The 26,128-nt window shown below is 43.4% G+C and overlaps 2 protein-coding genes across 2 annotated transcripts; one reads left to right on the forward strand and one right to left on the reverse strand.

Annotated features, from left to right (window-relative positions):
- Window positions 1-501: 501 nt before the first annotated feature.
- On the forward strand, window positions 502-3,059 carry LOC134746787 (protein MCM10 homolog). Its single transcript, XM_063681330.1, has one exon. The coding sequence runs from the start codon at window positions 649-651 to the stop codon at window positions 2,740-2,742; it is 2,094 nt and encodes a 697-aa protein (XP_063537400.1). The 5' UTR covers window positions 502-648; the 3' UTR covers window positions 2,743-3,059.
- Window positions 2,817-25,233, reverse strand: LOC134746850 (GMP synthase [glutamine-hydrolyzing]). The gene is made up of 16 exons (XM_063681416.1): window positions 25,081-25,233; window positions 23,516-23,638; window positions 22,550-22,736; window positions 21,296-21,413; window positions 20,393-20,549; window positions 19,473-19,619; window positions 18,107-18,203; window positions 11,742-11,830; window positions 11,115-11,269; window positions 10,520-10,700; window positions 9,732-9,866; window positions 9,404-9,575; window positions 8,608-8,725; window positions 7,856-7,970; window positions 6,786-6,977; window positions 2,817-5,267 (listed from the first exon to the last, which is right to left on the reverse strand). The coding sequence occupies exons 1-16, from the start codon at window positions 25,108-25,110 to the stop codon at window positions 5,166-5,168; spliced, it is 2,118 nt and encodes a 705-aa protein (XP_063537486.1). The 5' UTR covers window positions 25,111-25,233; the 3' UTR covers window positions 2,817-5,165.
- Between the last annotated feature and the right edge of the window lie 895 nt (window positions 25,234-26,128).

Raw genomic sequence — 26,128 nt, forward strand, 5'->3', positions numbered from 1 at the left:
CACCCAAAAGAAACGGATAAATATAGTTTTTTGTCCAGACCTACTATATCTCAAGTGGACCGTTTTCTCTAGTCTTGTACGAACACCTCTATAACACCTCTCTGGCTCAGTAATAAGGTTCAATGAAGAATAGCAAAAAAAGTGACAGCGCCCTCCACTTTAAATACAGCTTCATGGTCATACTAAAGCGGCTAACACATTACCGCACCGCACCAAGGTCATTCTGCGACGCACCCATAAGTAAGAGCGAGAAAGCAATATCTCAATTTTGTGGTCGCACAATGACCTTGGTGCGGTGCGGTAATGTGTTACCGGGAACCACGTTCAGTGTTGCCTCCCTGTCACATTTAAGTACGAATTTACAAGTGCGACAGAGAGGCAACACGTCGAATGTGGTTCGAGGTAGGCCCTCTGTGTGTGGGTCTCGAACTGAAATCGACATTAGTGTTGAGTAGTTTTTTATGGATGCGAAACAAACCCACAACAAACAATGGTATGTCACTTTGACGTTTGCCATCTTACCGCGAAAAATATGCGACTTACTTTCTGAAGAATTCGATGTTTTTCTAGTAGTTTTAAAGTTGTTGCATGCGTTATAACACATTTAATATCAATTAAATTAATAAGTAGTTCAAAAACTGTATTAAAATGTCTGACATCGATGAATTAGCTGAGTTGGACGAGTTGCTACGTGCCGATTTAGCTGACGAGGCTGAATCTGTCCCAAAGGAAACTTTACGCGAAGTGGATATCTTTCAACCAAGCTCCAGCACACAATCTGAACCTGAAGTACCAGTGAGTAAAGCCGGGAAGTCTTCCGAGGTGCATAACGGAGACACGGACTCGTCAGACGACGAGGAGAAACGAAACTACACCGAACGCAAGTACAACGATTACGGCTCGCAAGTAAAAAAAATACTAGACGACAAACAGCAAGAACACGTAGAGAAACAGCTAGACTTTGTAACAAGGTTGCGACAAGTTAATAATGACGTTAAGTTTAACAAAAACAAAAGTAAGCCTAAAGAAGTACAGCAAGACATTAGGCATGTGTTCTGTGCTCCAGAAACCAAGACTAGGGCAGTCTCAGACATTTACACGGATCCTGTATTTGGTATTAGAATTACAAAACCGCTTATATCCAGTGCAGCTCTCTTAGATCGCATGCAAGGGAGAGAGGCTGTCAATATGTTAAGAGTGAAAAGACATGTGGAGAATGAAGACTTATCAAAGGATTGGGTCACAGCCGGTGTCATCGTCAGAAAAACTGCTGTGAAAAAGTCCCAGAAAGGCAATCAGTTTCTAATTTGGACTCTCAGTGACCTTAAGGATGACTTGAAAACAGTTTCAATGTTTCTATTTCGGAAAGCTTATAATGATCTATGGAAAACAACTGCGGGCACAGTAGTTGCAGTGCTGAATCCTAATGTACTTGACCGGTCACAAAACAGCGCTGACCAGGCATGCCTCAGTGTTGAAACCTCTGAGCGAGTCATGATACTTGGTCAATCGAAAGATCTAGGCACTTGTAAGAGTAAGAAGAAAAATGGGGAACCATGCACAGCATTTGTTAATTTGTCACAATGTGAACACTGCATTTATCATGTGAAACAGGAGTATCAAAAGTATTCCAAAAGATCAGAGTTGCAGTCCTCAACCATGGGTAAGGGGCTTGTTAACTTGCAGAAAAAAGTTTTAGGTAAGGACACTGTGATATATGGAGGTAGGGCATATACTGCACCAACTTCTGGCAATCACAAGGTTATTAAGGATAGAGATCAAAACAGACTGATGTCTTTAAGTGACTATTACAAGTCCGAGGGAGACAAACTTATGATGAACAAAGCACCACATGGGGCAGGTCCCATGAAAAACAACACCACACCATTACACAGTCCATCAACTCAAAGAAAAAGTGATACGGAGAGACTTAACAAATTGACCGCATCTCCAAGCAATATATCTTCTAGCTTAGCAGAAAGAGTAGCTAGTTCACCAAAATTGGGTAAAGGATTTGGACTAAAAGGAAGCGGGATGGTAGATCTTAACATGTCTTATGGCCAAAAAGCAGCTGAACGAGCAAAAGCAAATGCATTGAAACTTATACAACAGAGTGGAGGGATTGAGAAACTAGACCCAAATAACATAAGAGGCACTGAAACTGGCAAGAAAAGGGCCTTTGAAAAACTGAGTGGTGATAATGAGAATGACAGCAAAAAATCTAAACCTAATGAGGAAACTAAGACAAACGGTATAAAGTCTGAGAGATTTAAAAAAATACTAGAAGCTACATCGGCACATCAAAATCTGATTCAGGAACATGATGACAATGAACAAGACAAATACTTTAATAAGCTGGAGAAGAAGGAAGCAATGGAAGAAAAGATGTTGAACACATTTAAGTTGGCTTGCAAGGCTGTCAGGTGCATCAAATGCAAGTACACTGCATTTTCAGCTGCACAATTGTGTAAAGATGAAAGACATCCCCTAAAAGTCCTGGACACTTTCAAGAGATTCTTCAAATGCCTTGATTGTAATAACAGAACAGTTTCTCTTGAATTAATCCCAATGAAATCTTGTTCTAATTGTAACAGCTCTCGGTGGGAAAAGGCGCCTATGTTGAGAGAGAAAAAGGTAACTTCCCTGTCTGAAGGGTTGTCTATTAGGGGTGAGGAGGAAAGCTATATAGGAGGACAGATTAATGCAGGGAAGAACATTAATTTATTAGTCCCTGACAATTGACATTTTAGAATTTTACTGTATTGACATTTTTTGTGTTTATTTATTGTATTTTAGAATAAAACTCATTGTGAAAATAAAGCATAATATAATTTTATTATGAAACCTCCAGTCAATAACACTGAACCATTCCATAAAACAATTTGTTTTCGATTTCATACACGACCCAGTATAATCTTGTCGAGCAGAACATTCAAGGGCTTTTTAATAATTTTTACACAGCCTTTACAATAAATTACTACAAGTTACAAAACTGATCAGTGGAGTTAACAAGAACCTCGACATTGTGTTTCTTACACCAATGTATTTACAACTCTTTATAATAACGGGCAGTGGTCCAGAACAAATATATTATATTATAATACACTTAACAGTGAAACAAAACCAACAGACACCAATATCTAGGTTAAATAAAACAAAAGTTCATCAGCCGCAAAAATAAATAACTACAATCACACATTGTATAAAGCAGTCCTCACATTGGATACGGATCAGCGCGCCTTTTCGGTGCGAGCTATATACGTACATAGCGCTGTCTCGCTTACACACCGGAGGTGCGTGCGGGTCCGCATCCGTGTGATAACCGTGTAACAACTATGCATATAGTCGTTCGTTTTGTAGCTTACCCCGACCGGCTAATCCTTTGTCTATTGTAAGTAAAACCGCACGCGCACACTACCTGCAAAAAAAGGGGTCGTATAATTCTAATTGGCATCTGAGCGCGGGCTAGTCCAACGCTCGAAAAACCAGTGTAGGTACGCTCTCCGATAACGCGCCTTTGTTACATATCTCGATGACACATTTTAGACTGGTTCTATAGCGTTCGCCTCGCCGGCACTCAGTACCCGTAGAGGGACCACCCAAGAAATCGCAAATTATTTTTCCATTCGTTCGTTTTGAATCTTATTGCAATTTCCATAGGAGTTGTAAATTCAATAACCAGTTAGTGACCGAACCATTTTTTATGCAGGTGAGGTTTTACTTAACAATAGACAAAGGATTAGCCGTTCGGGGCCAGCTACAAATCGAACGACTATCTTAAAATCGTGCCGTGATAACCGCGTAACAACTGCATACTTAAAATAAGTAGTTGTTTTAAAGACATTCTATCTGGCACTAGAAACGAAGACGATTGAGTGGTCCGAATTAAATATGAAACAAAGAAAATAGCAAATAATATTAAACAAGTGAGAAGATAACAGAGTATATAGTGAATAAAGTTATACATAAATAAATTATTACATGATCGCAAGGAAAAAATTGCACTTGGAAAGCTACTGTCTCGAAAACAGTCATAACATCTGCTTCTATTCGAATTAGGCACTTAATTATTTGCATTATTATAAAAATAATTCAATCCAGTACATCGACCGTAGCTTATTCTTTATAACATGAACACAATTGACTGTGATTACGTTATAAATATATACATACATATTGTATAATTGTATTAATTGTAAATGTAAAGTATAGATACTACAGACGAATCACGAATGGAGATCCAAAGTGGAACTGTTATGTAAATGAGGGCTATCGTTTTTTTGCTCACCAGTTGGCGCCTCTGTTGATGGTGGTCCAAAAGACTAAAGAACAGCTGTCAGTCATTGAAGTGACAAGTGACATTTGACATTTCGAACTATGGAAAAGACCACCATCTACACTAGCGCCACTATCGGCGAATTCATACGCGTTAGCCCTCATTGAATAGTCGTATGGCGGTATATCATATAAGTACTAATGTATAATTGAAATATACGAGGCTAGCTTGTAAGTGCAATGCCCCAATGACTTATGCCGCCATTCAGACTATAACTGAGCTTCATTAGAATATTAAGACGCACACAACTATTGTGTTAAAGTAATTAAAATTTGAGGTCTAAACCAACCCTTTACTTCAATTTTACTGGCAACATTTGAATATGGCATTTAAAATCGTACAAGATACAATTTTAAGTCTAAACTGGTATCACTGTCGCGTTTGACTTATAACGCTTTTAAGACAGACGGAACCCACATTGATTTTGAACTTTGAAATACCAAAGTTACCTTTATGCCTTAATCCTTTGAACTCCACGCCTAGCCAAGGCCGAATTTAGAGGTGTGGAGGCCTCGGGGCAACGAAGGAGTGGAGGCCCCTCCCCTAAATCCGGCCCTGGCGGCGCGTCATCGTGAATCTTGTCCGAATGCACGAAGGTTGATGTTGACACGCGCGTCAGTTGACGTCTTTGGCCGTCAAAGAGTTAATATTATTGCTGGGTTGTATGCTGCAGGTTTAGACTAGTAAAATTGTAACCTGTAAAGTGGCCACTTAGTGTTGCAACTTATAAAATTGCAGCTTGCGGCCTGGAGAGTCAGAGCTGCAACGTGGACCACTGCCTCGGGTGCAATCGTACAAGACGAGTAGAAACGTATAAAAGGTTGGGCGATCATTCCCACTCGGTGGTGGCGGGCGGCTTGGGCGTGAGGTCGTACAGCACGCGCGAGATGCCCGGCACGCTCATTACTTCTTTGCGCATTCTGTCTATCACCTGTCAACAATATAAATATCAAAAACTGTAATAGATGTCATATAAGAAAAAGTGACGAAGGCCTCCAGTGGTGAAGGCCGGATTCGAACCGGCGTCTTTAGCTATCGCGGCTAACGCCATGAACCCCTAGGCCACCCCGCCACGGCGGTGCCCGTCCGAATTTCTCGACTATATTGCCATCTTAGTAAGACTAGGCGTCTTTGACCAGCTCTAAGGGCAAGCAGTGCGCGCTTAAAAACACAAATCAAAATATTTAATAAAATAATTTGATTTGTTCCCAAACTTGTTAATATAAATATAATTAGATAACTCTAAATAGTAGCATAGTCACAAGTCCTTGGTTTGTTAGGTTAGATGATATGATATGATATTTTTGCGGCCGTTAATTAAAAAAAAATCAGAACTACTGTGGAATCTACTTATAGTTAGAGTTTTGAATGATTCATGGTTAGTTTCACTAGACTTGTATTGACCGGGATATAGACCGTGATTACCTTTTTTTTTAGCCGACGCCCAAGAATGAGGGTAGACAGAGCGCTGTCTACACAACTTTGACACCCACCCGCTATCTTCAGTCACCCGTGAACATGATGCATGTAACTGCGTCGAAATATCGGGAGCTCACAAATAATACAAAAGGTAATCACGGTCTATATCCCGGTCAATATAAGTCTACTTATAGTTGTCTATTTAGGAATATTACATTGCACTTATACGGTCAAAAAATAACAACTAGTGGCTCGTAAAATAACCTTTGACTTAACGAAAGGCCGGAGCATCGTAAGAGCGTTTTCACATTGTCCGATCCGATATCCGATGTCGGAAGGAAATAAAATGTAAGATATATGTGCTTCTCTGTATTTATTTATGCATTTAATAAATCTAAAAAGCAAAAAGGGCAGACTTAATGCCAATGGCACTTTCCTGCAGCTGTTTTTGTCTTAGGCGATTTCCAACATACGATATCGGAGAGGCGCTTCCGATAAATTTACCGGACCGATAATATTTGTTTGTGTGCGTATATGTCTAGGACATTATGCTTGTTGTAGTGTGCGTGACCGTTAAAGATTACTTCCGGGCGCGCCCCCGCGGCCTGATTCAGATCGGACAATGTGAAAACGCTATAAGGTTAAGTGTAGTACCAAAGATAGATATAACTCCGTAATAGATGGACACAGTCTAAGGAAAAAACGTGCCTCGAAAATCAAGAGAATTTGATTCTCGTTCAGAGGGCGCTACTAGTTTTGGCCTACAGTCGTATAGATGGCGTTGACGGTTTTGTTTGTTATTTAACAATTTTAACGCATATCAGTGAAAGAACATGGGTCAAAATCATAAAAATAATTAATGCAAATAAAAAAAATCATTTATCTATATTTAAATACATTCTATCGTATTTTTATAAATCTTCATTTTTAGTTTTAAAGTGTGTCGACAGATGGCAGTGAATTTACTGGGGTTACAAAATTTACTATGACAGTACCGCTCTAGTATAAGTTACTCCATAGTAGTACTCACGTCCTGCGGCATGGCGTCTGAACCAGGCAGGGCTGCGACTCCAGTCATGAAGTCAGAAGTGACGAAGGGCCGGAGTACGACGGAGCGCTGGCAGGAGGGCGCGCGGGTGGCGGCGTCGCGGTCGAAGTGTATGGGGATGAGCACCACGGGCATCTGTGCGACGAGGGATGCTGCGCCGCTTGACAGCAGGACCTGGCGGTAAGTGATGATTATTGTTCAATTTGTGTTAAGTCTAAGTAACAGTGCAATTTCAAATGCAAAATAACAGTTCAAGAAGAAAGCAGGTAGTAAATTTTTTAATTAAATTAATTTATAAATGGGGTGATAACACTGATAACCTACAATGTCCGCTATAATAGGGATGATGACATTGATGACTGTATATAAAATAAATTATTTCACACCATGCACGAAATAAATCATCAGAAAATTATTAGAAAAACGTAGACAGCGATTATTTTTGACACAATTTCTATTTAATAAATCGGATAGAACTTTAAAGAGTATATAACTTGACCGTGACGACAATTAGTCTCATGCATGAAGTTTATATTTGAACGAAATATTTTTTATTCGGATGTTTGTTACCGTTATATCATGTTACAAAAGCATTTCCATTATTAAATTATCATTTAATTGCTTAAAATAATTAATAAAAAATACAAACATTGGCCCGCGAAAAACTAGTGAGCGAAACTTCACGTGACGTCACGCGTTCGACAGACTAGTTCACATAAGTGTCATTAGTAGCAAACGTAAGTTGGACCGTCCAACGTGTGACGTCATCACGCTCTATCGAATTCGCGCCAAAAATTATGAGCGTTTCAACCGCTCAAAATTTTTCAATATTTTAAATATTTTATTGCGAAAGTTTACAAAAGTATTTTTATTTTTCCCGGTGTTCAAAGGATATAAATTATGATTACAAAAAGAAATAAAAAATCGTGCATGGAGCTAATTGTTCTGTGCCCTGTGCTTCATAAAATTCGTATAAAGAAACCATGACAAGTTCTCACTATCCGAGTTAAGTTTAACCAAGTGTAACCCATACAAAATTGGTAGAACATTACCTGTGTTGCGATGTCGTCCGCTTGGCGGATAGTAGAGATGACTTGCTGTGTGAGGAAAGTGGGCGTGATGTCCGTTACTTGCTCTTTGATCAGCCCTCCGAATGCGTAGCACACCCTGAACACAAAACAAACTTTATAATAACGAAAACACGACACAAAATTAAAAAGTATGTAAATTAAATACATATAAAATAAAGCTTTCTCTGTTTTTTACACACCAATCAAACATGGTAAATATCCCGTTTTTAGGGTTCCGTACCCAAGAGGTAACAACGGGACCCTATTACTAAGACTCCGCTGTCCGTCTGTCTGTCACCTGGCTGTATCTCATGAACCGTGATAGCTAGACAATTGAAATTTTCACAGATGATGTATTTCTGTTGCCACTATAAAAACAAATACAAAAAACAGAATAAAATAAATATTTAAGTGGGGGCTCCCATACAACAAACGTGATTTTTTTGCCGTTTTTTGCGTAATGGTACGGAACCCTACGTGCACGAGTTCGACTCGCACTTGGCCAGTTTTTAATAGTAGTTATAATACTTAGAATATTGAAGGAAAAGGTACCACAATTGTCCCTTGCCATAAGGACGCGCTGACAAGTTTTTCGTATAAAGATAACAGCAATTTTCGTCCTTATGGTAAGCGACAATGTGGTACCTTTTGCTTGAAAACGTCACATATATTTGTATTTGGCCACTTTGGCAGTCTCTATTTGATGCTGATTGTGCAGTGGGTAGCATTTATACCTGTTAACGTTGTGGCAGACGCGAGGTATGATCTTGGCGAGGTAGTACATATCTTTCCAGTCTGGCGGGTAGCGTTCCGTTGACAGTGCTACCGCGTAGCTGTACGTTCGTGCGTCACCTGTAATATACATTTTTTATTTAACGGTCCCCGGCAAGCTCGGTTCTCCATACAAACGTAGTTCCGCTCTCATTTAAAAACGACTAGCTAGATTGCTCTGAAACTTTGTACTTACAATAGGATAAGGTATATCTATGTCTGTAATTAGTTTATGTAGCTTCAGATACCATAGTTAAATACAGCGAATTTACGTTTTTCATACAAAACGTGTTTTTGCTCTATTTCGTTAGTTTTATAAACTGGAGCTATATAAATTAATTTCAGACCTAGATATACCTCATGTCAATGTATGTGCAAAGTTTCATTACAATCCAAAACGTAGTTTTAAAATGAAAATGGAACTCCGTTTGTATGGGAAGGTGAAATTCGGCAAAAAAAATCCTAAAATCTTGATCTTACAATTTTGGTTGTCATCTTTGTAGTCGGAATTCATGAAATGATCAAGGGTAATATTTGAAACGAGTGGTTGACAATGTTTTTAAATAAGTCGTGTCTCTGTGTTTAAACTATTTCCGTCCCACGATTACTGAGAAATGTGTTCTAATCCAAAGACACTGACGTTTTTACAGGTTCTAAACGCCATAAAAAAGAAATAAACTACAAAATTAATGTTATACGAATTTTCGCGTTGTTAACTTATTACTCTCTCTCTGTCTGTCTCTATCTGTGTTAACTTACCCTGCACGCCCACAGAGCGCAGCGGCAACAACGCGGCGGCGATGGGCGACTTGGAGGAGATGCGTTTGAGCTCGGCTTGCTCCGCGGCCGTGGTCGCGTTCACTACGCGGCCTAGTAGAGCGTGCGATTTGACGATCATGCTTGCATACTCTACCATTATTTTCACTATGACCTGGAACAGGGTTAAATAAATAGTCATTTAAACTGTAAAATTGATTTTTGTATTTGTAATGTGTGTTGTGGTGATTTCTAGTCCAGCTCCCCCCGGCTCACCACTCACCACTCACCACTCACCACCCGGTAGCCGGTAGCCGGTAGCCACCCTCACCTGCGTCTCGGAGAAGTCCCGCTCGGCGCGCGGCTCGTCCTGGCACAGCACGCGCACGGCCAGGCCGGGGCCCGGGAACGGGTGCCGCGCCACCAGGCCGGCCGGGAGCCCGAGCTCGAGGCCGAGGGCTCGGACCTGTCGACAACACGATACGGGTTAGCAAGACCACCCTTCCATGGCGACCCTCGTTATCCTTACATGGCAATCCTGTCAACATTCAATAGATTTTAGACGACCGGTCTGGCCTAGTGGGTAGTGACCCTGCCCATGAAGCGAGGTTCGACTCCCGGTAAGGGCATTTATTTGTGCGTTGAGCATGCCGAGGTTTCCCGAGGGGCTATACAGTATAAAAAAAATTAAAAATTGTTTATTTCAGACATTGTGTCCATAAAAAAAATGTTAGTTATGTGTGTTGTGTGTTGTTAGTATAGGGTTCTTCAAAAAAGGAGTGTACAGGTTTAAAAAAATATTGAATTGAATTGAATTAAAGGATCGGCAACGCGCATGTAATATCTCTGGTGTTGCAGTCGTCCATAGGCTACGGTGACTGCTTACCATCAGACGGGCCGTATGCTTGTTTGCCACCGACGTGGTATAAAAAATAAAAAAAAGATTTTTTCCTAAGTCATGGATGTTTTCTATGTATTTAAGTATTTGTATATTACATATATCGTTGTCTGAGTACCCACAACACGAGCCTTATTGAGCGAACGCTAGCGCTGATGCTGACTATATCAGGTCGGCAGTGTGCGACAGAGATATAATGACGAGTGAGACAGATAGCTTACCTCATCCTTATGGAAGTCCTTGAGCGGCTCCACGACCCGTCCGCGGGCGCGCAACGCCCTCACCAAGTCCGTGTCGTTGTGATGCGTCTTGATTGTGGCCGCGTTGCCTGAAGCCAAGGCTGATGCTGACTCGATCAGATCGGGGCGAAGAGTGCCCTGACCGAGGAGAACTTGGTCCTCTCTGGAAACAAATATACATATAAAATTATAGTTTAGCGAACCAATTTGTCAGTAGAAACATGACGCGAAATTCCACACTTTGGCATAGTCTATGGGAGTCTGTTAGTTCGCGCCTACTTCATTTCCGAATTTGACGCCTCTTTTGCCGGACTGTATTGACAAGTTCTCTCTATCTCAACGTTTGCTTACTTAAGCAAATATCCCATGTCCGCCTCAGTCGTCAGTTAGCTGTTTTTTGTGTCATTGTCATTTTACTCTACGTTTACGCTGCAATAATCAAAAATAACTAGACACCGCGTGCAACTTACATAAGCAGCGTACAGCATCAAGACGTTCAGACTATTCTGAAACAAACACTAATCAGTGATAACTCACTGCAGGTTTGCAGTCTGCCTTCGGCCTCGCGGGTACTTACTGCAGGTTAAGGTCGCGCACGGCTTGCTCAGCGATACGAATGAACACGTCGCCGATGATTCGACGCTTGTCTTCTGGAGCCTGTGTGTGGCAGAGCAGTGGGGTGCTCCGCGTGCGGCCTCCGGCCTCGCGGACCACTGTGCTGCCTTGTCGGAACTGAAAATAAAAATGTATGTAGGGAAAGGTCTGAAACTTGGCGTCAAACCAAGATGGTTCCAAATGCTAGAGTTGCCCGTAAATAAAGGAATAATAAAGCCGCTAGATATTAAAAAGCCGCATGAGTAATGATAAAATGGTGAGTGGCTTATTAGCTTGCATCCATAACATGTAATGTATAATTTGGATATAATGTAAATAAGTTGGATTTGCTAAATCTAAATTGAAAAATTTAGTTTTTAAAGATTAATTTAGTTTTAGTTTTATTAGTAGTACCTAAATTTCTTAGTTCTTAGGATTCTTGTTAGATTGTATAATAATTAGATTTAAGGACCTAGATTTAAGGAACTTAGCATGTAATTATATTCAAATACAATTATATTGTTCATGAATAAATAAATTAATTGAATAAATGTATATTAAGTGGGGGAATTAACTAATTGAGGCTTTTATAAAAAGTAAAGCCACAAACCTGATGAGACGCATTGATGACGTGAAGCCTAACTCCCAGTTCACGAAGACACCTTTCCACTTTAGAGCTCTCGTTCTTACGCATGAATCCTACAAATAACATCAAGGTTAGTTTTAGGCTTGTATAGTACATGTACTAAAATCAAAAAGACACGATTCCCTCCACTGCACTAGACCGAACTATTCCCTAATGATTCTACTCTTAGTACGTTTTAGTACACTACACGCGAACGAAACAGAATGGGAGCGAGCATCGAGGAGTGAGTTATTGACCAAAGAGCAATAGTTTCGTACGCTAAGACGAGGACAACATATTGCCAATGGCTATATTGTTAACTGACAATTCGTCCTTAATACAAAGACATAAGGTACACAAATGGTCACGGTCAGCAAAGATAGATATAACTCCGTAATAGATGGATACAGTCTAAGGAAAAAACGTGCCTCGAAAATCACGAAAATTTGATTCTCGATCAGATGGCGCCACTAGTTTTGGCCTGCTCTCGTATAGAGGGCGTTGACGGTTTCGTTTGTTATTTATAATTTTAACGCATATCAGTAAAAGAACATGGGTCAAAATCATATAAAAATAATTAATATAAATAAAAAAGTCATTTATCCATGTTTAAATACATTTTAATAACAAAACTTCCGTGAGACACAGACATATTAAATATATTAATAACGGGTCACTCACGTGTTTGCGTGTTTGCCTGATGACGCTCCTCGGTACGGAGTGAAACATGTCGAGCGTTTTCGACTTAAGTGACCCGTTATTAATATATTTAAATACATTTTATCGTATTTTTATAAATCTTCATTTTTAGTTTTAAAGTGTGTCGATTGATGCCAGTGAATTTACTGGGGTTACAAAATTTACTATGACAGTACCACTCTATCATATTATATCCCTCTTTGCGGTCAGTAACAGACATAATAGTACATTTTACAACTAGTGTGAAAAGACATTTCACACGTGTTGTAAACGACGTTTTTTAATACAATTGCGAAAAAATAATAAATTAAAATATCATTAGTAGAATCATACCACCAAACCAAACCAAAACCAAAAGTACCTATACAGCCCTTGATACTTGAGCTGCCGCAGCCCGCGATACCTTCATACTCGTGCGCGCCCCGGCCGCGGCCGCCGCGGGCCCGGCGCGGGTTGCTCAACGACACCGAGGAGTAACGAGTGAGGCTCTGGTTCCTGCTCAAGCTAAATTCAATTTTAACTGCGTTTCGAAAGTATAGTTTGGAACTAAAAAGTAAAAAGCACTAGTTCGAGAAATTGAGCTTCTCACACGCTACGCAGCTACAAAAAGTACCACTTTTTGAGCAACTGTATTAAAAAGAAAGTAATGATACTATTATCGATGTGCAGCGCGATGACTTGGTCCTCGCGCAGCGCGGTCCGCAGCAGCGCCGCGCACACCGCCGAGTCCACTCCGCCGCTCACCAACACCTGACAGTACCGCTCTAGTATAAGTTACTCTATGAAGAAAGTAATGATACCATTATCGATGTGCAGCGCGATGACTTGGTCCTCGCGCAGCGCGGTCCGCAGCAGCGCCGCGCACACCGCCGAGTCCACTCCGCCGCTCACCAACACCTGACAGTACCGCTCTAGTATAAGTTACTCTATGAAGAAAGTAATGATACCATTATCGATGTGCAGCGCGATGACTTGGTCCTCGCGCAGCGCGGTCCGCAGCAGCGCCGCGCACACCGCCGAGTCCACTCCGCCGCTCACCAACACCTGACAGTACCGCTCTAGTATAAGTTACTCTATGAAGAAAGTAATGATACCATTATCGATGTGCAGCGCGATGACTTGGTCCTCGCGCAGCGCGGTCCGCAGCAGCGCCGCGCACACCGCCGAGTCCACTCCGCCGCTCACCAACACCTGACAGTACCGCTCTAGTATAAGTTACTCTATGAAGAAAGTAATGATACCATTATCGATGTGCAGCGCGATGACTTGGTCCTCGCGCAGCGCGGTCCGCAGCAGCGCCGCGCACACCGCCGAGTCCACTCCGCCGCTCACCAACACCTGACAGTACCGCTCTAGTATAAGTTACTCTATGAAGAAAGTAATGATACCATTATCGATGTGCAGCGCGATGACTTGGTCCTCGCGCAGCGCGGTCCGCAGCAGCGCCGCGCACACCGCCGAGTCCACTCCGCCGCTCACCAACACCTGACAGTACCGCTCTAGTATAAGTTACTCTATGAAGAAAGTAATGATACCATTATCGATGTGCAGCGCGATGACTTGGTCCTCGCGCAGCGCGGTCCGCAGCAGCGCCGCGCACACCGCGGAGTCCACTCCGCCGCTCACCAACACCTGACAGTACCGCTCTAGTATAAGTTACTCTATGAAGAAAGTAATGATACCATTATCGATGTGCAGCGCGATGACTTGGTCCTCGCGCAGCGCGGTCCGCAGCAGCGCCGCGCACACCGCCGAGTCCACTCCGCCGCTCACCAACACCTGACAGTACCGCTCTAGTATAAGTTACTCTATGAAGAAAGTAATGATACCATTATCGATGTGCAGCGCGATGACTTGGTCCTCGCGCAGCGCGGTCCGCAGCAGCGCCGCGCACACCGCCGAGTCCACTCCGCCGCTCACCAACACCTGACAGTACCGCTCTAGTATAAGTTACTCTATGAAGAAAGTAATGATACCATTATCGATGTGCAGCGCGATGACTTGGTCCTCGCGCAGCGCGGTCCGCAGCAGCGCCGCGCACACCGCGGAGTCCACTCCGCCGCTCACCAACACCTGACAGTACCGCTCTAGTATAAGTTACTCTATGAAGAAAGTAATGATACCATTATCGATGTGCAGCGCGATGACTTGGTCCTCGCGCAGCGCGGTCCGCAGCAGCGCCGCGCACACCGCCGAGTCCACTCCGCCGCTCACCAACACCTGACAGTACCGCTCTAGTATAAGTTACTCTATGAAGAAAGTAATGATACCATTATCGATGTGCAGCGCGATGACTTGGTCCTCGCGCAGCGCGGTCCGCAGCAGCGCCGCGCACACCGCCGAGTCCACTCCGCCGCTCACCAACACCTGACAGTACCGCTCTAGTATAAGTTACTCTATGAAGAAAGTAATGATACCATTATCGATGTGCAGCGCGATGACTTGGTCCTCGCGCAGCGCGGTCCGCAGCAGCGCCGCGCACACCGCCGAGTCCACTCCGCCGCTCACCAACACCTGACAGTACCGCTCTAGTATAAGTTACTCTATGAAGAAAGTAATGATACCATTATCGATGTGCAGCGCGATGACTTGGTCCTCGCGCAGCGCGGTCCGCAGCAGCGCCGCGCACACCGCGGAGTCCACTCCGCCGCTCACCAACACCTGACAGTACCGCTCTAGTATAAGTTACTCTATGAAGAAAGTAATGATACCATTATCGATGTGCAGCGCGATGACTTGGTCCTCGCGCAGCGCGGTCCGCAGCAGCGCCGCGCACACCGCCGAGTCCACTCCGCCGCTCACCAACACCTGACAGTACCGCTCTAGTATAAGTTACTCTATGAAGAAAGTAATGATACCATTATCGATGTGCAGCGCGATGACTTGGTCCTCGCGCAGCGCGGTCCGCAGCAGCGCCGCGCACACCGCCGAGTCCACTCCGCCGCTCACCAACACCTGACAGTACCGCTCTAGTATAAGTTACTCTATGAAGAAAGTAATGATACCATTATCGATGTGCAGCGCGATGACTTGGTCCTCGCGCAGCGCGGTCCGCAGCAGCGCCGCGCACACCGCCGAGTCCACTCCGCCGCTCACCAACACCTGACAGTACCGCTCTAGTATAAGTTACTCTATGAAGAAAGTAATGATACCATTATCGATGTGCAGCGCGATGACTTGGTCCTCGCGCAGCGCGGTCCGCAGCAGCGCCGCGCACACCGCGGAGTCCACTCCGCCGCTCACCAACACCTGACAGTACCGCTCTAGTATAAGTTACTCTATGAAGAAAGTAATGATACCATTATCGATGTGCAGCGCGATGACTTGGTCCTCGCGCAGCGCGGTCCGCAGCAGCGCCGCGCACACCGCCGAGTCCACTCCGCCGCTCACCAACACCTGACAGTACCGCTCTAGTATAAGTTACTCTATGAAGAAAGTAATGATACCATTATCGATGTGCAGCGCGATGACTTGGTCCTCGCGCAGCGCGGTCCGCAGCAGCGCCGCGCACACCGCCGAGTCCACTCCGCCGCTCACCAACACCTGACAGTACCGCTCTAGTATAAGTTACTCTATGAAGAAAGTAATGATACCATTATCGATGTGCAGCGCGATGACTTGGTCCTCGCGCAGCGCGGTCCGCAGCAGCGCCGCGCACACCGCCGAGTCCACTCCGCCGCTCACCAACACCTGACAGTACCGCTCTAGTATAAGTTACTCTATGAAGAAAGTAATGATACCATTATCGATGTGCAGCGCGATGACTTGGTCCTCGCGCAGCGCGGTCCGCAGCAGCGCCGCGCACACCGCCGAGTCCACTCCGCCGCTCACCAACACCTGACAGTACCGCTCTAGTATAAGTTACTCTATGAAGAAAGTAATGATACCATTATCGATGTGCAGCGCGATGACTTGGTCCTCGCGCAGCGCGGTCCGCAGCAGCGCCGCGCACACCGCCGAGTCCACTCCGCCGCTCACCAACACCTGACAGTACCGCTCTAGTATAAGTTACTCTATGAAGAAAGTAATGATACCATTATCGATGTGCAGCGCGATGACTTGGTCCTCGCGCAGCGCGGTCCGCAGCAGCGCCGCGCACACCGCCGAGTCCACTCCGCCGCTCACCAACACCTGACAGTACCGCTCTAGTATAAGTTACTCTATGAAGAAAGTAATGATACCATTATCGATGTGCAGCGCGATGACTTGGTCCTCGCGCAGCGCGGTCCGCAGCAGCGCCGCGCACACCGCCGAGTCCACTCCGCCGCTCACCAACACCTGACAGTACCGCTCTAGTATAAGTTACTCTATGAAGAAAGTAATGATACCATTATCGATGTGCAGCGCGATGACTTGGTCCTCGCGCAGCGCGGTCCGCAGCAGCGCCGCGCACACCGCCGAGTCCACTCCGCCGCTCACCAACACCTGACAGTACCGCTCTAGTATAAGTTACTCTATGAAGAAAGTAATGATACCATTATCGATGTGCAGCGCGATGACTTGGTCCTCGCGCAGCGCGGTCCGCAGCAGCGCCGCGCACACCGCCGAGTCCACTCCGCCGCTCACCAACACCTGACAGTACCGCTCTAGTATAAGTTACTCTATGAAGAAAGTAATGATACCATTATCGATGTGCAGCGCGATGACTTGGTCCTCGCGCAGCGCGGTCCGCAGCAGCGCCGCGCACACCGCCGAGTCCACTCCGCCGCTCACCAACACCTGACAGTACCGCTCTAGTATAAGTTACTCTATGAAGAAAGTAATGATACCATTATCGATGTGCAGCGCGATGACTTGGTCCTCGCGCAGCGCGGTCCGCAGCAGCGCCGCGCACACCGCCGAGTCCACTCCGCCGCTCACCAACACCTGACAGTACCGCTCTAGTATAAGTTACTCTATGAAGAAAGTAATGATACCATTATCGATGTGCAGCGCGATGACTTGGTCCTCGCGCAGCGCGGTCCGCAGCAGCGCCGCGCACACCGCCGAGTCCACTCCGCCGCTCACCAACACCTGACAGTACCGCTCTAGTATAAGTTACTCTATGAAGAAAGTAATGATACCATTATCGATGTGCAGCGCGATGACTTGGTCCTCGCGCAGCGCGGTCCGCAGCAGCGCCGCGCACACCGCGGAGTCCACTCCGCCGCTCACCAACACCTGACAGTACCGCTCTAGTATAAGTTACTCTATGAAGAAAGTAATGATACCATTATCGATGTGCAGCGCGATGACTTGGTCCTCGCGCAGCGCGGTCCGCAGCAGCGCCGCGCACACCGCCGAGTCCACTCCGCCGCTCACCAACACCTGACAGTACCGCTCTAGTATAAGTTACTCTATGAAGAAAGTAATGATACCATTATCGATGTGCAGCGCGATGACTTGGTCCTCGCGCAGCGCGGTCCGCAGCAGCGCCGCGCACACCGCCGAGTCCACTCCGCCGCTCACCAACACCTGACAGTACCGCTCTAGTATAAGTTACTCTATGAAGAAAGTAATGATACCATTATCGATGTGCAGCGCGATGACTTGGTCCTCGCGCAGCGCGGTCCGCAGCAGCGCCGCGCACACCGCCGAGTCCACTCCGCCGCTCACCAACACCTGACAGTACCGCTCTAGTATAAGTTACTCTATGAAGAAAGTAATGATACCATTATCGATGTGCAGCGCGATGACTTGGTCCTCGCGCAGCGCGGTCCGCAGCAGCGCCGCGCACACCGCCGAGTCCACTCCGCCGCTCACCAACACCTGACAGGGACAACACACTATCATAATAATGTGCTGTTTTTAGGGTTCGTACCCAAAGGGGACCCTATTACTAAGACTCCTCTGTCTAGACTTATATTGACCGGGATATAGACCGTGATTACCTTTTGTATTATAAACCATGAACGCGACCGGACCAACAAGTGTGAATGCGACCGTTGGTAACGTTGAAAGTGAACGCAGCCGACGCGCAAGAATGAGGGTAGACAGAGCGCTGTCAACACAACTTTGACACCCACCCACTATCTTCAGTCACCCGTGAACATGATGCATGTAACTGCGTCGAAATATCGGGAGCTCACAAATAATACAAAAGGTAATCACTGTCTATATCCCGGTCAATATAAGTCTAGTGAAACTAACCGTGAATCATTCAAAACTCCTCTGTCTGTCTGTCACCAGGCTGTATCTCATGAACCGTGATAGCTAGACAGTTGAAATTTTCACAGATGATGTATTTCTGTTGCCGCTATAACAACAAATACTAAAAACAGAATAAAATAAATATTTAAGTGGGGCTCCCATACAACAATACACAATACAACGTTTTTTGCGTAATAGTACGTTAACCCTTCGTGCGCGCGTCCGACTCGCACTTGGCCGGTTTTACACTAATACGTTGTCCAGCTAACATGGTCATTCTTTGAAACAACCAATTTTTTCCCCGTTTGGTACTTCATTTACAGTCTGGCAAAATAGAGTAGAAATTAAAAAGTGGCAACACTGTAGTCCTTTTCGAATCAATCTAAGAAAAACGTGTAACACTACAGTGTTGCCACTTTTTAATTTCTACTCTTTTTTGCCCGATTGTACATTAGCTAAGTGACCTATGTGCAATTTCTCAATGTATGTATTAAAAAAATGATCTACATATAATCTTGGCCTGATTCATCTGAAAGAGGGTACAAAATCATATACAATACACGGTCATACACGGTTGTACAATAAAGAAATATCTTATCTTATCTTATCTTATACTTAAAATAAAACGAATCCCTCACTATTACGCTTAAAATGTGATGTAAGTGCAGAGACAACAGTACATCGGGATTTCATGACGATTGTCGGGAAACGAGAGTAGGTGGTTGAGGGATAGGCAATGAGGCTGAAGGGGTCAGAGGTGGAGGCGGTAGGGGCGTCGAGGAATCGGGCAGTACGCGTTAAGCGGTCGATTGCGGAGTCAGTCTGCGAGGGATCAGGAGATTGGGAGAGGGTCAGTTGCAAGGCATTGGACAGGTTTGGGTTACTTACAAGTACTTTGTTGTTGTCTCCGACGGCGTCGCGGATGTACTGGACGCAGGCCTCGCGGCGCGAGCGGAGGGTGAAGGAGCGCGACATGCCCGCTATGTCGAACAGGAAATTCGACAACATCTGTTTGCCTTTCGGGGTTAGGTCCACCTGAGGAAAGTCATAATCGGTAAAGCAAATCAATTTGTCAGTAGAAAAATGAGCGAAATTAAAACATAGTACAGGACCTAGCAATGCCCTAAGCCCCCGTAGCCATCTATTGCCAAATTTGGCGAATTTTTCTTTTTTTTTTTCTTTTTATGGTGGCCGCTTTCAGACGAAAGGAGTGCCTGGCGTCCGTTGGCTCGTTGGGTGGACGACTTTCGGAAGACTGCGGGTCACTTCTGGATGAGATTGGCTCAGGACCGGGATAAGTGGCGTACGCGAGGAGAGGCCTATGCTCAGCAGTGGGCGATAGAAGGCTGATATGATGATGATGATGATGAATTTTTCAAAATTACTGCCTTCAAGACTTCTGGATCAATATTTTTTTTATGTGATAGCAAACGAGCAGACGAGCCGCCTGATGGGAAGCAGTCATCGTCGCCCATGGACATAAGCAACATCACAGGAGCCACTTAAGCACTCATTCATAATCCAGCGCTGTGCCAACTGAGCCACCAAGACCTCATCCATAGTCAGCAAATCTTCCCACTATGGGACTAGGGGACCCTAGTGACATCTACCTTAAGAGCGTTACACTTCTTAACCTTAAGTTCTTCTTCTTAAGAAATAAAACTATGAAAACGGATTATATCGCGTATATTGAATTTATAATACATCCCGACATTTCGAACCCTTTTCTTCTTCCTTAGTTTGATCTTGTATTTTGTGTATTTAAGTAAATTTGATTTATTATAATAAAGCCCAATTATTCAAATTACCTCAGGGTGAAACTGGACTCCATACAGCCGCATTTGTTCATTATATATTGCTGCGATGAGATGGTTGGACGACTGGGCACCGACGCGGAAACGGTCTCCGACTCTCTGCACGCTGTCTCCATGGGTCAACAGTACTGGCTGAAGTTTCTCGAGGCGGCTGTGGAAAAGGGTCAATTTATGTTCGATTCGGGGCGCATATGTGGTTTTCCATCACAGAAGGGTCTTTATGCTTCAAGTGCAATAAAGACCTTTTTATCTGAAATTCCAGCAGAAATTCTGATAGAATGGTCCATGTTGCACATGAAGTATAAGGACCCTTTTCTGATGGAAAGACACATATTTTTAGTTAACCCGTTCACTGCCAGCGCGAGCTACGCGCTACGTGTGTAGCCGATTGCGTGGTTTATCCGCTTTATAGCGAAAACCGCCTACGAACAGAGAACCCGCTTGAAATTGAATTTGTACTAAAGTTGTGGTCACCTAATCATATTAGAGGGATGGATAAACATTAGACATATGTGTCGTCTTTAAGCAAAAGGTACCACTTTGTCGCTTGTTATAAGGACGTTCTGGCAGGTTATTCGTATAAAGATACTTTCGTCCTTATGGTAAGCGACAATGTGGTACCTTTTACTGGAAAACGTCACATATATGCGATTATAGCTTTACTGGTATAACGTAACGTCACATAACACAGCTACAATTATGTGCTATAGAGAACGCATTTTGACGAGACTATACGTTTAATAAAAATTACAAATAAGGAGACTTGTAAGTTTCGTTTTCTATGATAAAGATTACGTCATGAGTTTTTAAAGATATAATTTAAAAAGACCAATGAATATTTTTGTTTTTAAGACACTTTGTTTATCTAAAACACTTTCTTGTCGTGTAAACACTCACTTGAACAGGGGGCACGTGGTTTCCACTTCGACCTCGTACTGTCCGTCCTCTCGGGCGTCCTTGCGCAGCACGGAGCCTCCGAACTCCTTGTTCAGCATTTGCATGCCATAGCAGATGCCTGAGGACGAATTAAAATTAAATGTTTAATATTTAAAAATTGTCATTTAAATTTTAAAACAACTGTTTAGGAAATAATGTTTGAATTTATTTTGCTTTAACATGAAACAAATCAAAAAATGCAACTAATAATCCAAAATGGTTGATTTTAACTTGGGCAATTAGCACATAGCACCTTGGCAGAGGAGCGCTTTAGAAACAGGACACAATTAAGTAAAAAAACAACTTTATTTATATTATGAGGTAAGGAAACCTAATCTTGAATATTTCTGTCTTAGCATACTTGTATTCTAGTTACGTCCTTATTTACATCAAGGTTATAATAATATAGAGCACAACCTCCTTAAAGTGACATAATATATCTAAGCTAACCACAACTACCGCACGAGTGTTTGAATTCGTGGACGCTTGTAATGCTTTTGTTACTTTATGGCAAATAAACTAAACTAAACTATCTCGGCGCATCTTCAGCGTAGACAGAGTTGGGCGCTCTGAAATGATAATAGCATGGTACCCCGCCTCCTTGAGGTGGTACGACAAGTGACAAGATGTATAGTATATCACCCATAGCTCTAGTAATCTGTGTCAAATGCTTACCTAATACAGGGAGTCCAATTTTGAATATATCAGCATCATATCTCGGCGCATCTTCAGCGTAAACAGAGTTGGGCACTCTGAGATGATAATAGCATGGTACCCCGCCTCCTTGAGGTGGTACGACAAGTGACAAGATGTATATCACCCATAGCTCTAGTAATCTTTGTCAAATGCTTACCTAATACAGGGAGTCCAATTTTGAATATATCAGCATCATATCTCGGCGCATCTTCAGCGTAAACAGAGTTGGGCGCTCTGAGATGATAATAGCATGGGCATGGTACCCCGCCTCCTTGAGGTGGTACGACAAGTGACAAGATGTATATCACCCATAGCTCTAGTAATCTGTGTCAAATGCTTACCTAATACAGGGAGTCCAATTTTGAATATATCAGCATCATAACTCGGCGCATCTTCAGCGTAAACAGAGTTGGGCGCTCTGAGATGATAATAGCATGGTACCCCGCCTCCTTGAGGTGGTACGACAAGCAACAAGATGTATATCACCCATAGCTCTAGTAATCTGTGTCAAATGCTTACCTAATACAGGGAGTCCGATTTTGAATATATCAGCATCATATCTCGGCGCATCTTCAGCGTAGACAGAGTTGGGGCCTCCTGAGATGATGATGGCGCGGTACCCCGCCTCCTTGAGGTGGTACGCGGGGGTGTCTAACGGCAAGATGTCGGATTCCACGCATAGCTCGCGTACGCGGCGATCTATCACCTGGACAAATAAGAAAAAGGTGCATTTTACAATGGTACACTAGTCAGTCTGAAATACGAGGTCAACTAAAAGTATTTCTTTTAGGCTGCGTTTCCACCAGAGATGTGGAAAGATGTGTGATTGATTTGTAAATGATCGCTCCTTATTTATTTACGAAGTCAGCCGCGAAACCTGACTATTTTTTTTTATACTACGTCGGTGGCAAACAAGCATATGGCCCGCCTGATGTTAAGCAGTCTCCGTAGCCTATGTACGCCTGCAACTCCAGAGGAGTTACATGCGCGTTGTCGACCCTAACACTCCTCTCCCTCGAGCTCTGGCAACCTTACTCACCGGCAGGAACACAACACTATTAGTATTAGGGTCTAGTGTTATTTGGCTGCGGTTTTCTGTAAGGTGGAGGTACCTCCCCAGTTGGGGTCTGGTCTGGTCTCCCCATCTGGATCCAATACAGACTCAGAGGTGGAGGTATTTGTCATGTCTTCTATTAAAACTGCGTCTTACGGAGATCGCGCTTAGCATTCAGGTCTTCTAAACGCCGCTGCTCGTATTGTTCTACACTTTTATGAACAACAACAACAAGCATTCGTATACCTACACAAATCAGCCGGCAAGCTCCATTGCGTACCATGTAATCGCATATTCAAAACCAAGTTTGGCTTCGCAAGCCACATTAGAGCGTTTCATGTTCCCGAGTAAAAACAGTTGGGAGGAGTCGCCGTCGTCGGACACGGCGAGGAGGACTATATATATATATTAAAAGTGATAAGAAGACTTACCTTTCCGTACTGCGAGCCAGCGTCTAGGATGGCGACTTTATCCTTCGGATGAGTTGCGCCGTTGGTGCCCCGGTATTGGCCCTCTGCTGTGGTTGTGTGCATCTCGCCTAACCGCCAGCAGCACTGCACATAATCAAAGGTATAAGGATAAAGGTTTTGTCACACTACGTCGCGCGGTTGCACGCACACAGTGGAAAAGGAGGCTGCACCAGTTGGCCTAGGCTGGGCGTAGCTGGAGGAGGCCGCGCTGGACCTCGGCAAATGGAAATCCCTTCCACCATCATCAACATCAAAGGGCTGGGTTTCTTTGTATTCTTCGTAAAGTTAACATATCTACCTTATTTTTATTTTTTTGAGGAGATGAATACTTCTATGGCCTATAAGTCCTCTAGTCTAGTAGTATCCCAAATATGAATACTCATCTGAGTATAGGTTTGCAGCAGTTAGGTAAGTATGTAAGTAAGTTGGTAAGTAGGTATGTTTGGATCAAAACTACCTTTGAATTATTATCAAAAAAGTTCATAATTATTATTGTGAAGGTAACAAAAGCCCTACTATATGATAAATTGATTATGATGCCCTTTTTACAAATCTTTTGGTCAAATGTGTTTCAATCTTCAAGCATGTGCCTCAGTGTTAATTTATCGTTAATTTGATATTGCCCAGTAAAGGTATAAATTCCCTTAAATACCAATTTTGATAATTAAATAATTACTACAATCAGTCAGTAATTAAAAAATCCTACCAAATGATTCAATTGAATTCAAATCCAATAAGAATGTAATTAACATTGCCAGGCTAAGTTGAAACAAAATCCAGTACAGAAAAGTATTACAGTAATGTAATTCTCATTAAGTATATATAAACAACTCCCCCAAATAGTACCACAGATAACAAAATAAGACAATGAACTTGAACTTGGCCTGAATGTCTACAACTTTTACTATTTCTGTTAATTTCAGTATGAGGCAATAAAAATAAAAATAGACATCACAATGAAAACATCACTATACTATAATGAATGGGATAAAAACAAGTATACAGTCAACTTTATTATGTATACATTGTTGTAATTTATTCTACAGTTACAAGGTTCTAATACCACCTACCTGTACCTACATATGTACCTGTGTTGTGTACAACAAGTGCGAGTCGGACTCGCGCACGCAGGGTTCCGTACCATTACGCAAAATACGGCAAAAAAATCACGTTTGTTGTATGAAAGCCCCACTAAAATATTAATTTTATTCTGTTTTTAGTATTTGTTGTTATAGCGGCAACAGAAAAACATCATCTGTTAAAATTTGAACTGTCTAGTTATCACGGTTCATGAGATACAGCCTGGTGACAGACGGACAGACAGACAGAAAGTGGAGTCTTAGTAATAGGGTCACGTTTACCGTTTGGGTATGGAACCCTAAAAAAGGTTCTGAAGTATAGTTCTTTGTGTTGCTTTGCTGACTGCATTTAGGCATTTAGGTATAATGCTGGCTGGAAGAGAATGCTTTAAAGCATTAAGTCATCTTCTTTGATAACATTTCTCTTTGAGAAAGTCTAATAAATACCTTGAATAAGAACTGTCTAAATCCCAACATCACAACACAACACAGAAAATACACACAAATCTGCACAAATACACATCTTCAACTGTCAAAAACACAAAGTCATAACAAAAACTTAACAAACACAAAGAAACAAAAGAATAGATTAATTAAAACACTGTAGTGAAATTATCTGAATATCATTAGACAGTTCTCTCCAAGTCTCCACTGAGCCAAGTGAGTGAGTGTTATTTATAGAAAGCACCCACGTGAAGAAAATAAACACAAACATATATACTGGACAGGAGTGACAACATGAATGATACTGTGTGAGCATCTGTATTTGTAAGATTTGTTTTTTTAGGTGATTTAAAAATGTATAAGCATTTTAAATTATTTGGTTACAATTCATTGATTTCTATTGCAATAATAGCATAAATATTTATTGCAAGGTATTTGTGATTCTCATAGGAATTCCAATTGATATCTCAATCTCATATAACATTTCATTAAAAAATGTGAATGTAATAATGTAGTACATTATTTATGCACTAAAAGCATACTAACTTTTAATTATTTAAATAGGTACAGTAACAACCCTTTTGTATGTAAACCTTATTGTGCATTATTTCTTCTTTGTCCATTGCTGTTTTTTTTTGCGACAATAAATGATCTCTTATTTTTAGGGTTATGGAACCAAAGGGTAAAAACGGGACCCTATTACTAAGACTCCGCTGTCCGTCTGTTACCAAGGCTGTATCTCATGAACCGTGATAGCTAGACAGTTGAAATTTTCACAGATGATGTATTTCTGTTGCCGCTATAACAACAAATACTAAAAACAGAATAAAATAAATATTTAAGTGGGGCTCCCATACAACAAACGTGATTTTTGTGCCGTTTTTTGCGTAATGGTACAGAACCCTTCATGCGCGAGTCCTACTCGCACCTTTATTTATTTAAGTGTGTTATAAGAGAAGATTTATTTTTCATAAATCTGTATGTAAGATCATTCTCATCACTTAGTCTACCAGTTTAAATATACATAACCTTCACCACCCAAAAATCTATT

This window comes from Cydia strobilella, chromosome 13 (genome assembly GCF_947568885.1).
Source record: "Cydia strobilella chromosome 13, ilCydStro3.1, whole genome shotgun sequence".
Classification (NCBI taxonomy): Eukaryota; Metazoa; Arthropoda; class Insecta; order Lepidoptera; family Tortricidae; genus Cydia; species Cydia strobilella.

Excerpts from the sequence above, each read along its gene's own strand:
- LOC134746787 (XM_063681330.1), top strand. The coding sequence starts at position 649 with ATGTCTGACATCGATGAATTAGCTGAGTTGGACGAGTTGCTACGTGCC.
- LOC134746850 (XM_063681416.1), bottom strand. The coding sequence starts at position 25,110 with ATGTTGGGATTTAGACAGTTCTTATTCAAG. Across the intron at positions 23,639-25,080 it reads TTAGACAGTTCTTATTCAAG|TGCTGCTGGCGGTTAGGCGA; the intron begins GTATTTATTAGA and ends GATTATGTGCAG. Across the intron at positions 11,831-18,106 it reads CGCGCTGCACATCGATAATG|GATTCATGCGTAAGAACGAG; the intron begins GTATCATTACTT and ends TGTTATTTGTAG.